Source organism: Emys orbicularis, chromosome 11 (assembly GCF_028017835.1).
Source record: "Emys orbicularis isolate rEmyOrb1 chromosome 11, rEmyOrb1.hap1, whole genome shotgun sequence".
Lineage (NCBI taxonomy): Eukaryota > Metazoa > Chordata > Testudines > Emydidae > Emys > Emys orbicularis.
The window spans coordinates 33,433,966-33,447,940 of record NC_088693.1 but is presented as its reverse complement, the minus strand read 5'-3'; the positions used below and the strand labels follow the sequence as shown (position 1 = coordinate 33,447,940).

Sequence of the window (13,975 nt, the reverse complement as noted above, 5' to 3'; positions counted from 1 at the left end):
TTCACAGATGACACCAAACTGGGTGGGGTTCCAAGCATTTAGGAAGACAGCATTAGAATGCAAAATGACCTTGACAAATTGGAGAATTGGTCTGAATTCAACAAGATGAAATTCAATAAAAACAAGTGCAAAGTACTTCACTTAGGAAGAAAAAATCCAATGCACAGCTACAAAATAGGGAATAATTGGCTAGGTGGAAGTACTGCTGAAAAGGATCTGGGGATTATAGTGGATCACAAATTGAAAGAGAGTCAACAATGTGATGCAGCTGCAAAAACAGCTAATTTCATTCTGGGGTGTATTAACAGGAGTATCGCATGTAAAACATGGGAGGTAATTGTCCTGCTCTACTTGGCACTGGTTAGGCTTCAGCTGGAGTACTGTGTCCAATTCTGGGCACCACACTTTAGGAAGGATGTGGAGGGATAGCTCAGTGGTTTGAGCATTGGCCTGCTAAACCCAGCATTGTAGTTCAATCCTTGAGGGGGCCACTTAGGGGTCTGGGGCAAAATCAGTAGTTGGTCCTGCTAGTGAAGGCAGGGGGCTGGACTCAATGACCCGTCCCTTCTAACTCTATGAAATAGGCATATCTCCATATATTTATTTTAAGGGGGGGGGGGAGGGATAGCTCAGTGGTTTGAGCATTGGCCTGCTAAACCCAGGGTTGTAAATTCAATCCTTGAGGGGCCCTTTGGGGCAAAAATCTGTCTGGGGATTGGTCCTGCTTTGAGCAGGGGGTTGGACTAGATGAACTCCTGCGGTCCCTTCCAACCCTGACATTCTATGATTCTATGAAATTGGAGTGTCCAGAGGGAAGCAACAAAAATGATAAAAGATTTAGAAAACCTGACCTATAAGGAAAGATTAGAAAAACTGGGCATATTTAGTATTGAGAAAAAAAGACTGATGGGGGACCTGATAGTCTCAAATAAGTTAAGAGCTGTTATAAAGCGGGGGGTGATCAGTTGTTCTCCATGTCCACTGAAAGTAGGACAAGAAGTAATAGGCTTAATCTGCAGCCAGGGAGATTTAGGTTAGATATTAGGAAAAACTTTACCTATAAGGGTAGTTATGCTATGGAATAGGGATATTGGGGTTTTTTAAAAACAGTTTGGACAAACACCTGTTTGGGCTGATCTATGTTTACTTGGCCCTGCCACAGCACAGGGAGCTGGATTTGGTAACTTCTTGAGGCCCCTTCCAGCCCTCCATTTCTAAGATTCTATGAGAGCTACAGTGAGTATGAATTCTCGAGATGGGAATCACACCCCCAACTCAAAGTGTAGACAGCCTGGGAGCCTCTAACCAGCTAACGTGATGTCAAGTTTTAATGGTCTAAACACTTGCTTTAACAACTGTGTCTAATAACTCCCTGTGGGAACAGAAATGCACACTACAGGAAACACAACATGCCCTAGCAGTATGTGGAGTTTGTGAATGGCTTTTGTTCTTTTTGCATGCCAATACAAGACTTTAATTTTTATTTTCCATGTATGGTACAGCCTTCATTTAAGTAAAATAGTAAGTTGCTAGCCCTCGTAGCCAAGGAGAAAATCTGAAAATGCAAACCGAGTGGATCCTACAGGCTGAAAATCCAGACAGCAAATAAAGAGAATGCAATGTGCTTAATTCTGGGGGGTCTGACTCACTATTTTTGAATGCCTGAGGTTGGCAATATTGTGATTGGATCAATGGGAATGGTGGGGACCTAGGCAGTAGGATCACGGACAAGCCACAACTACAGCCCATTAGCCACAGCAACCGCCACACTCATGCAGCTGCTCTATGTCCTGTCTTCAGGTTGAAGAAGATGATTCCACTGCTCCCCTCCAGGAACACCTGTGTATCTCTGTCAAGCCAAACACTTTTATTTGTACTTTGGGTTTGTGTGTGTGTGTTTGTGGGGGGGGGGACGAACGACCAGAATTTCATTCTTTAACAGCATTGACGTATAGACAGAACACTTAAAAATCTAATGATGATATCAACGCCTGGATTTATTCTACTGTCAGTATGCATCAAGCATTCCAATAGTTATAGTCTTCTATTTGAGAAATCAAAGAGAATTGCAGATTTTCTAAAGCATGTACCTGCCAATCAGCTGTAACATGCTATCTAACTGAAATACTCAGCATGCACACACACATCGCACACACACGCGCGCACACACACACACACACACACAGGAACTTAAACATTTCAACAGACACACTCATGTTTAAATAGGTTTTAGGGGTTATCTATTTAATTAAAATGCCAACACCAAAACAATGAAATACGCTTCATGATTTTATGTAGAAAATGATTTGCTTTTAAGATAAAGGTAAATTCCCAAGACTTTAAAAGTATGTACAGTAGATAGGCATGCTCAATTTTTGGAAATAACAATAACTCAAAAGAAATAGATTATTTCATGCAAAACTAAACCATTTATATATAAAAGGAATTAAAATGGGGTCCACTTTTATATTGCATTGATAGATGCCTATATTAAAAGATACCTGAGAATTCAGTATTTTGAGAAAACCTACTAATTACACCAAATAAAATCAGAGTTTCAGAAAGAGAATTTAAGCTACAATATACTATGGCCTTCCAAAATTTCAACCCAAAAGTTATTGTATTCAGGATACCTTCAGTACTCAATATTTATCCAAGAAACCTTGTTTTTAATCCAAAGAAAGACAAAAACAACCACAGTAAGCACAGTAACCACAAAAGAACAAGGTACAACTAACAGAAATCAAGGCAAATCAAACATGGAGCTTCATAAAACCTGAATATTTATAAAAGCATACAAAAAGTTACAGTACTCCTTTCCATTCAGTAATGGTTCAGTGTTTTGGGAGCCCAGTACTGGGCCTTGTGGACTTTTAACTGTGACTTCTTACTAATCACCAACTTTCAAATCTTAAATGGACTCACATCTAAGGAGACTAGGAAGCAAAGGTATAAATAGTAACAATGTATTAAATAGATTATGGTCAGATTTTGGTCAGAGTATTGTAAAGTTCAAATATAATACAAAATTCAGCTTTTAGCTACTGTATTTGTAAAGAACAAATGCCACTCTCATTGTACCTGCACAACTGAGAGTAGAATTTGGTGCCATTTGAAAATACTTCTTATGAGAAGAAGCAGAGGAAGCCAGATTATGAATTTTTGTATATTAGACCTGAACCTCAAACATAATTCCATGCATACTCATGCAACTCTAACCAAAATGTTGTGGTTTGCCACTTTCTCAACTGATATAAGAAAATGTGTTTATAAAGAAATGGTTTCTAGTCTCAAATATTCCATCTTTGTTCCAAATAATGACCATCATCATGTAGGATTCTCTTATAAAATTATCACAGCTTCTGCCAACGGCCTTAAATATTGATTATTAGCCTATAGCAAAAAGTTGCATGCTAGAAGGAAACTGAGATGAAGACATGGATGTACATGTTAATTGAACTGAAACCCAAGCAGGATACATTTTTATACTACCTCTCAAACCTTCAAGGAGCTTACAGAACCCAAAGGGTAGGAGATGAGGGAGGTACAGAGATGAGATGAGCCTGTTAGAGACAGACACAACAAAGACAGAGCAAAATAAAGAAATATAAAGATGAATGACAATTCCATATATGTAGATTATACATTTAATCATGGGTACAAGGAACATATGGAGAAAGAAAGAACAAATATTGGGTGACAATGTTTAAGAATTACGTGAGCCTTATTTCAATAATATCATGAAAAAGCTGTGAATAATAAGTCTTGACTAAAATTAGTTAGCTTGAAAAGAGTGCATGTCAAATATGAAATACAATATTAGATCATTTAATTTAGAATTCCTATGGTTGGGTCCAGCTGTACCGGCTATACAGAGAAAAAGGAAACCTATGAAGAATTTAATCCCATATTACATATGCACCCAAAAACTCTCATTTAAGTCACTGGGTGTCTTCAACAGGCAAGGAATATAGGATCAGGCCCTTAGAGCCAAATTCACCACTGGTGTAAACAGAAGACTCTCTATTGACCTCAGTGTAGTTTCATCTGCTTTATATTAGCACTGAATTTGGACATTAATGCTTAACTGCAGATACAAGATTATGAAACTGGGATGAAAATAATGTAAACACGCAACCCAATGGAAAAATAATTTATAATCTATGGGCCAAATTCAAAGGTGATGCATAAATCAGACTCCCTGACATGAATGTAGCTCCACTATATTCACTTACATCCATTATAGCAAGTATAAGGAAGTCTGAATTGGTGCAATTTGCAAGCCAAGGAGCTAGAAGAAGGTGTGAGAAGGCTACTTTGACTCATACTTTTCTTATGTAACCCACTGGTGCATATGTGACAGGTCCCCCACTGTGCTGATCTGCAAGGGATATGAGTAATTACAGCCAAATTTAGAGGTGATTTAAATTGTATGTTGATAAGTGGGCATGACTGACTCTAAAGGAGTCTCAGTTGGTGTAAACAACACACATAGGGAAAGAAGAAGGTGCAAGATGGTGTATGTTAATATGGATGAAAAGGGCTATTGTAATTTACACCTTCTTGCACCTAACTGTTAATCACTTGTCCTGCTACCTTCTTTTCCTCAGCCTGTTGGTGTGTAAGTTACATCAGGAATGGGTTTGCCTATACTTGGAGCTGGGGGTGTGATTCTCATCTCAAGGAGACAGAAATCACATACTCATATTAGCTCTTATCAAGTGAGAACACTAAGGGTACGTCTTCACTACCCGCTGGATCGGCGGGTAGTAATCGATCTATCGGGGATCGATTTATCGCGTCTCATCTAGATGCGATAAATCGATCCCTGAACGCACTCCCCATCGACTCCGGAACTCCACCAGAGCGAGAGGCGGTAGCAGAGTCGACGGGGGAGCCGCGGCCGTCAATCCCGCACAGTGAGGACCCGAGGTAAATCGATCTAAGATACTTTGACTTCAGCTACGCTATTCACGTAGCTGAAGTTGCATATCTTAGATCGATCTCCCCCCCCCCAGTGTAGACCAGCCCTTTAACTAGAATGTAGCTGCGTCAGTGCGAGCAGCGGGAGGGGCTAGCTGTCCCGAGTATACCACCATCCAAGAACCGAGGCATGTGCTCAAGGTGGCTAGTCCCTCCTGTGACTTATGCTGCCGCAGCTACATTCTATTTTTAGCACACCAGTGCAAGCCTTTGCTCAGTCCAAGCTAGAACAGGTATATCTCCAAGTGTAGAAGTTAAAGGTATACAGCTAGTCAGAAACAGGGGGGATGGAGATTGCTGTTTACTGTCAGAATTTTGTTATCGTCTGATTTTTCTGACCAACTATACTATCATGAAACTCACACTACTTGTTCTCTCTGCATGAGCCTGATTCAACAAAAATGTATGCATAAATTCTGCATTGCAGAAACCTGTTCAAAAGTACTGAAAAATATTTGTTACCATTCCTGTAATAATACAGAAGTAGTGTATCTGGTCAAAGCTAGTTTTTAGGAATATACCATCATCTTGATACATTCATTTACATATATAATTCTCAAACATCAGGATGAGGATTCTATTAATCTCACTAAAAATATGTGTTACATAGTATTCCAAACTTGAGCTGCAAAGATGACTCGGTAATGGCAAAAGATTATATATTTTAAAATTCCACTGGCTTTAATAGCATTTACTCTGAAATTCTTTTCCACCCTCCATTCTGGGTGTCAAACTAAGCTTTTTTTTTAAAAAAAAAAAATCATTTTTGCTGCTGTTATGCCAAATTTGAGTGTCACTTTTTATTGGAACATCAAAAGCAGGCTTTTAATTCTCACAGTTTTGATGCTTAATGAAAAGTGAAAGTTAAACACAGCATGGCAGCATTATAAATGCATGGTAAATCCATAGCACCCTGACATTTTAGCCCTGAAGAGGATGTGAAGAAAAGTCATTGTAAACAAAAGATAATACTATTAAATACAAAGAAAATGAATTAGAAGTTCTGAGAGATTCACGCACAAAGAAAAGCAGAGGAAGAACATAAGCACAAATATCTTCCAGTAATGCCATCTTGATGGTCTGGTGAGGGTACAACAGGTTGTCCCCTACAGGGGATGAGAGTTTGAGTCATGGTCTCAGGCTTTTACTTCCAAGATATTTGGGGTTGGGCACGCTGCCAAGCTAGCATGTGCAGACACTGGAGAGAGAAGGGGCTGAATGCCTAACTGCAGCGAGTGACTAGGGTTGGGGGAAGTGGTGGCTCTAAACCATCCTTCCATGCCCCAACCCTGGGGACACCAAGGGCTTAGTGGCTTTACAGGTTACGGTAGTTGCAGCAGCCACACAGCACTATGCCATCTTTAAACTGCCCGAGGATTCTCAGTGTAACCAACTTGGGGTTTAGAAAGCATGGCCCCTTTAAAACCTCATCCTGAGGCATAGGAAGTGCTGTTTTTTCCAGGAGGAGGGGAGTCAAGGTAGGGAGAGCGTCAGGGGTGTGGGTGTTGGGTGTGGGTGTCGGTAGCGCCAGACAAGGGGCTTACAGTGAGCAGGCTCTCCCACAGCAAAGCAGCTGAGAACCAGTCCAGCCTGGAAGGACAGAGTGGCTGACTGGGGATGTCCCAGGATGGGAGCCAGCAGGTGCACCACACCAGGAATCACCTGAGAAGGACAAACCAGACCCAGTATCACTGTCACCCAGAGCTGTATGGAGCTGTGAGGAGTGGGACATGTGACTTTGCATTGGGAATAAGGAAGGAGGTTGTAGCTAGTTAAGTGGGGAGGGTTGTTGCTCTGTGTGGGTTTGTAGAGAGTGGAAGAAGAGGGCACCAGAGGGTATTTTGGGGGGAATGTTTACTGGTGCCAGAGACAACCAGGAAGACTCAATGACTCACTGTCAGACTGGAACTCTGCCCAGGATTCCTGAGCCCTGAGTCTAGATGCTCGGCGTCTATCCTTTTATATTGTGGTATCATGGGGCCTGTGGGTCCTCCATTCATCCCTCTGTTAATAAATACTTCCTTTTCCCATATTTCTTGTACTATTCGGGGAGCGGGGTGCATGTTTACTCTGCGGGGGGAGGAGGGGTTGGAACAGGTGTCCCTGGGATGGAAGGAAGTTTCCCTACTGCGTTCCTGTCCATGCCTTTTTTTGGCTGGAGCAGCCTGCAGAGCAGACTCCATCTTGGCCAAAAAGGCACCATAGTTACACCAAGAAAAATCTTCAGCTGCTCTCTTAGGGCAGATTCTGATGGCTATCCACTGCCTCAGTAGAACAGGGGACAAGGTTCTGGGACAAGGTGTCTAGCATTGCTCTATTTATTACTCTCTGATCATCTCTGGATCAGCATTGATGGGCTCTGAAAAGGGCTGTGTCCATTTCTTCTTGGCTTGGAGATGTTCAGTCTTTGAGGACTGGAAGAGTAAAAGGAGAAAAATGGAGAGGATCAGCAAGACTTTAGGGATACCTCAGAAGATCTGCTTGTTCTCCTCAGAAGATCTGACAAGACTTTTGCTCCAAAAAGTAGAAATAATCGTAAAATAAATTGAACAGCTATTTTAATACAATTTTGAGATTGTGGGAGAGAAGGACACTTTCATACCTTGCAGTTGGTTGGAACCTTTTTTACACCCATATATAGTATACACGTCACACACCGCACAGAGGCATGGGAATAAGCAGACTAAAATGGAACCACGAGCAGGTTTTGCAAGGCTGTCCTCAGAAGCAAAGACATGTCTCACTGTACACGCCTGACTCTGCTATGAGGTAATCTTATCTTAGTTTTTTTACAAATTTAGTTTACTGAACTTTAGTTTTCACAGTTCAGAAGTTATATCTGAGCCATCATTCTAATGCTAATAGCAACTTTCACAATTGCTCTACGTTTTAAAACCGATATCTAAAGAGAAATTTTCAGCTACAGCCAGCAGGAAGAAGCATACACCATTCACAGACTGCAACAGCTAAATCGAGCCCTCGTCTGACATACATATGCAGGAGAGTAGGAGAACATAAGGCTCTAGGGGAAAAGGCAAGTCTCCCAAGCAGGGGCTGTAGTTACAAAGAAAGAGATGTGTGTGGGCGAATAGCTGGAGAAAGGCAAGAAATGAATGCTCACACTTTACAAAGAAGGATCTCCTGTCCATGGGCAAGGCCCTAAAGACAGCGGAACTGCCAAAGGTGGGTGAAAGGCCATGCATGTGATGCTGTATACATTATGAGCAGTGCTTTATGGAAGATCTACCCATGACAGTGTGAAGAATGGTGGGGAGCATTCTACAAGAGGAATGTATAGGAGCTTATAGGCCTGAGACCATGCCAATCCACTAAACAATCTCTCTCCTCTCCACTCCCCCTTTCTTTTAAATGGAGCACAGCAGTTACCACTACAGAGAGGGCCGGTGCAACCATTTAGGCAAACTAGGCGGTCGCCTAGGGCGCCTAGTGGTTGGGGGCGCTTAAAAGCCCACTCAGGCGAGGAGGTAGAGTGGAGGTGAGCTGGGGCGGGGGGGGGGCACGGGGAGGGCCGCCCGCAGTAACGGAGGGGGGGCGCACAAGGGAACCGCTCCCCGCCGCAGATCACCTCCACTCTGCCTCCTCCGCTGAGCACACAGTCCCCGCTCTAAGTCTCCTCCAATCAGCGCCGCAAGCCTGCGAGGGGAGGAGAATTAGAGCGGCGCTGGCGTGCTCAGCGGAGGAGGCGGAGCCTAGGTGAGCTGGGGCGGGCTCCCCAGGTGGAGTTAGCTGCCGCAATGGGGGTCTCCCCAGGCGGGGTTAGCTGCCGCAGGGGGGAGAGGGGGTTAGCTTCCGCGGGGGGGGGGGAAGTCTCCCCAGGCGGGGTTAGCTGCTGTGGAGGCAGGCTACCCGGGCGGGGTTAGCTGCCGCGGAGGGGGGGTAGCTGCTGCGGGGGGGGGGGCTCCCCGGGTGGGAGGATGGGTTAGCTGCCACAGGGGGGCGGGGTTAGCTGGGCGAGGGGGTGGGCGCAAGGTGGAAATTTTGCCTAGGGCACGAAACTTCCTTGCACCGGCCCTGACTACAGAATGCAGATTGTTGTATTGGATGTACTGCACTGGGGCTCCACAGCCTTTAAGAGAAAATAATAAACAAACAAACAAATAAATAAATGGTTTGAGACTATTTTGTAAACAGAAGATCTAGAATAATTTTGTCCTTTTCTTTCTGAGATGTGCTAAAGCTAACCAATCACATTAGTCCAAGAGACAAAGCAAATATCCAGTAATCTGAACATAACACAGTGTTAATTTAATGAAATTTAGAATTGTCCTTTTCTTTCTGAGATGTGCTAAAGCTAACCAATCACATTAGTCCAAGAGACAAAGCTAATATCCAGTAATCTGAACATAACACAGGGTTGATTTAATGAAATTTAGAATAAGAAATAAACATTTCAATAAAGCTCAACTTTAACACGGGACCTTTTTTCTACTTTGAAAAGGCCAATATAGGAGAGTGACAAGTTAATGGACAATATTTCAAGATAAATAAGAGACATCTCTAACTGCATTGGACTGTTAAAAAGCATGCTTGGCAGTATCACTATTACTTGGACCCAAAGTTGATTTACCTTTGTTTAAATATTCCTAAGGATATTTTTACTATTTTAAAACGAATTAAATACAATATAAATAATATAATGAAAATGGTCTGTGCTTCTCACACAAGATCAGGAAGTTCTAATTGCCAGATTGTAGGATGCCCAGAACACGCTAAGGGCCTGATTTACAAAGCACTTAAGCATGTGCATCTCTATTCAAAAGTAGCACTTAAGCACACTGATTTCAATCAGATTTAAACACAGGCTTAATGGTAATCATATGTTTAAAAGCTGTCCTGAACAGAGATGTTTTCTGGAACTGGGAACTAAGTAAACCTCACATGGAATCTGGACACCACACAGAAATGATCTTCCTATTTAATGTCCTCTTCAGATTAAATTACATTCATCCTTCCAAATCTGAGATTCCCACCCTAGGGAAGGAGCTAGGCTTGGAAGTGTGTATAAAATCAACATTACAGGGCTACCACCAAAGGGAACAAAGAGTAACCTCTACTGCATTGTGGATCAGAAGACACATAGAGTTTGTGCAGGTCAGAAGCCAGGGTGAAAATTCTAGGCTCACTAATGTCCTTGGAATATCTTCTGCATAATAAATTACCACCATGCTGCTTTCATTGGTCTCTTACTCAAATATATGAACGTACACTGGTTAGTATCCCAGCCGTAGAGTATCTTGGGGTACGTTTACACTTCAAGCTGGAAGGTGTAAATGACACTACAGCCATGCTAGCTGTCATTGAGTTATCATGCTAGAAATACAGTGTAGCCTATTCTTACTTCTCTCTAAAGTTTATCTTAACCAAACTTTTTCCATAAAAGTACTGCACAGTCTTTCCCCCTTTTCTTCCTTGTAATGCAATTTCCTAAAAAGTGACTCTATAAAAACAACAATGCTGGGTTCCATGTTTATTTTGTCTCAATGGCTTTCCATTTATAAGTGAAAAAATGGGGACTTTTTCCAACTGCCAGCACTGCAAACTCAGTCTAGACTCTAAAAGACAAGTTGAATTCCTTTTACTTCATGCATCATCATCCAGCTCATTCTATCAGAGTGACATTGATTCTCCATAGTTAATAGGAGTAAAAAGTAGTAAACACATAGTTCTGTAACTAAATAAAACAGCTATATCTCTAAATATGTGCAAGGGGCAGCTCTGTGAAATAAAAGCAGCCATTTTTACATAGTCCCTTTTCAAATCAGAACCACACTTTGACTGCTGTGAATACAGCAGCAGACATTAGGCTCAGAGGGAGAAAATATATGCTATAAAAAGCTTCTGAAACATAAAATAATGCAACACATTACCATTTTTGTCCATGGAATGAGGCTCAGACTGTTTCTTGCCAATATCAGCAAAGGATCTGACAATTGGAATCCTGTTGCTTAACTTCTTCTGATTCTGATGGTGGTGTTGCTTCAGTAAAGCTTCATGTACTCTGTGACGAACATCTTCGCTAAGCTGCCCTGAGCCCACTTGTTGGTCAAGAATCATATCTGAAAAATAAATACATGAGAGGGAATTATGTTATTAATTAATAATTATAATGCCAAATAATAATACACGGAATTATAAGTGAAGGGCCCAGTCTTACATTCTTTACTCAAGAAAAAAAACCATTAAATCAAGCAGCTTCACGCTCCTTGGGCTGAGCAGCAGTGACACAGAGCAGAAGAGAGCCAGGTTCCCTGCTTTCATTTGCAGGGCCTGGACCTTGTGGCAGCTAAGAGCTGAAATTGCAAGGAAGTCCTGCTCAGCCTCAGACCAGAACATGCCCAGTGTGGATGGAATCTTCAGGAAACTTAGCTGGAAAGCTCTAGCATGTCTCTAGTGAGCATGGATGGGCTATAGGATGGCCAGGTGTCCGGTTTTCGACTGAAAAGTCCAGTCGAAAAGGGGACCTGACAGTGTGACATCCAAAGTTCGGTTACTGCAGGCGGGGGAGGAGCCGGGTCACTACCCACACCAGCCCCTACTCAGCTGGGGCTGCCTCTTATTTGCGTCAGATGGCTGCAGCTCCCAGCCCCGGCTCCGCTGGTGAGTCCCTCCCTTGGGGGGAAGAGGCGGGGTGGGGGAGGTTCCAGCACTCCTGCTGAAGCGTCCAGTTTTTAAATATTACAAAGTTGGCAACCCTAGTGCTTATAACTTGGACAAATCTGGGCACAATTTCATGGGAGTGGCAAAAATCAAGTTTCTGACACAGCACCCCCCCCTCCCCCCATCAAATTTCAAGTCCCTGGTCCGAAGCATGGAGACACTAGACACAAAATCCACTAACAGAAAATAAGAAGCATTGTTCATTTTTAATGGGAAAGAAGCTGTTGAGTTGATGTATTTAATTTGGAGGGGAAATCTTGTTGGCAACAGTATTAATGCTTAAAAGCAAAAGAAAAGAAAAGAAAAGAAAAGAAGAAAAGAAAAGAGAGAGAGAGAAATATATACTAGAGCAAGTAAATCAGCAACATTTTAGCACAAAATGTCCTTGCATATCCGTTATGAGAAATCGTGCTACACAGAAATGGTGATATAATGAGCTGAGTCAGAAACTTGCTGTACTGAAAATTCAGACAGCTCTTGAGTCTGTTCCCAAGACAGGTTCATATCAACCAGTAAATTCAGTGGTGAAGCAAGCAAAGCAGAAAAATAAATACATAACTCAGATATGTGATAAGCAGAGACAGATTTCATCAAGTCTTTGATAGCAGCCAAAAGATAAAGAACAAAAAAGGATTAAATAAGTACTCAGGTAAAATGCACAGTGAAATTGCAAAATTCAGCAATGCACTGAATGTACATACATTGTTGTATTTGTAAAGTTCAGAGCGACCATATAATAAACTAATGTATCACATAAAGATGCAGTAAGAGTTGTGAAGCTGGAGTACATAGAAAGTGCCTGTCTGCATGTGTCATTATTGGTACCATCTAAGGATCCACAGTTCTATACACCTATATATAGGCTGAAAGCCAAAGATGGATATAGAGATAATATAGATGCAGACATACACACACAATACTTCTATCTCTGTATAGCTGCAAAAACAGAGTGAGAGGGAAAATATTCTTGAAGTTATAATTATTATTACTACTACTATTATTATTATTTTCATAGTATTTTCATAGTTGTTTCCCGTCAACATCGCATAGTGTGGTCCCCGCAGTAAGTAGATCTAAGCTACGTCGACTTGAGTTACGCTATTCACATAACTTAAATTGCGTAGCTTAGATCAGCTTTCCACTGTAGTATAGACATGGCCTCAGAAACCAAAAGGCAAATAGAGAGAACTGTTTAAACAAACAAATCTGATTATTTCTGAAGTCTGATTCATGATTTTGGAATGTGTGGGTTGGCAATCTTGCATTGCTACCACCCTTTGAGCTGCACCAGTGGAAGTACAAGGGTGAAGATTTCCCAAAATGGCTACTGTAGAGAAAGCCTGTGCAACTGCTGCCCCTCCATGTGATCAATAGAGTTTCCCTGACTTCCACACCACAGAACAGAGCAAAGGATTTAGGCCTATATTTTTATGGCATCATCTCTCTACCTCTAGCAATGGCAAATCTCTAGGGCTCGCATGAGTAGGTGTATATGAGTTTGCAGGGCCGGCTCCAGGCACCAGCAAAGGAAGCAGGTGCTTGGGGCGGCCAATGGAAAGGGGCGGCACATCCGGGTCAGCGGCGGCAATTCGACGGTGGGTCCCTCAGTCCCTCTCTTCCTCTTTGAGCTTCCGCCGAAGAGCCGCCGAGAGGGATCGAAGGACCGGCCGCCGAACTGCCGCCAAAGAATGGAGCAGCACGATTGAGCTGCTGCCGATGTACTGCTGATCACGGCGCTTCCCCCCCCCCCCCCCCGCTTTGCCACTTGGGGCGGCAAAAAAGCTGGAGCCGGCCCTGTGAGCTGGGAACCACACCCTTAACATGCAGTATATATGTAGCCTAACAGTACCAAAACTCAAGGGCACTTTGGCCTCTGCAGCAGGACAAAGACAATCTACTTCTCCAGAAAAAACATCCCTCTTCCACAATACATAAAACCCTTCAGAGGCCCCTTTTATACACAGATGCAATTTAACTTTAGGCTGTATAAGGCAGTATCACAACTACAGTATGCAACTCTTTGAAAAGTAAACTGTGCAGAAGAGTTAGGAATATCATTAAACCGCATTCTATTATTATCTGCAGTTAGTGGACATGGTAACACAGTGAGGCATGAGAAATGTTGACACTGATAAAGCCTTAAGTTTCTTACGGCTTTTGGCAGTAAGAAAATCTTGGTTTACAAAGAAACAGTGAAGAAAACATTGTTTATTTTTTAAGCAGAAAATTCATCCTTCTTGGTCCGTTTTTTTTAAAGAAAGATTCAAAGAAACTTGAATTTCTTTACTATTCCTTTATATTTAATTTCAAGATC

At 42.3% G+C, this 13,975-nt stretch overlaps 1 protein-coding gene across 2 annotated transcripts in view; it reads right to left on the bottom strand.

Moving 5' to 3' along the window:
* Window positions 1-13,975, bottom strand: part of SLC4A10 (solute carrier family 4 member 10) — a 176,592-nt gene that overhangs the window by 66,880 nt on the left and 95,737 nt on the right. For both annotated transcript variants that reach the window (XM_065413209.1, XM_065413210.1), the window contains exon 6: window positions 10,872-11,060. In XM_065413209.1, coding sequence (XP_065269281.1) covers window positions 10,872-11,060 — 189 coding nt within the window. The remainder of the gene's footprint in view (window positions 1-10,871; window positions 11,061-13,975) is intronic.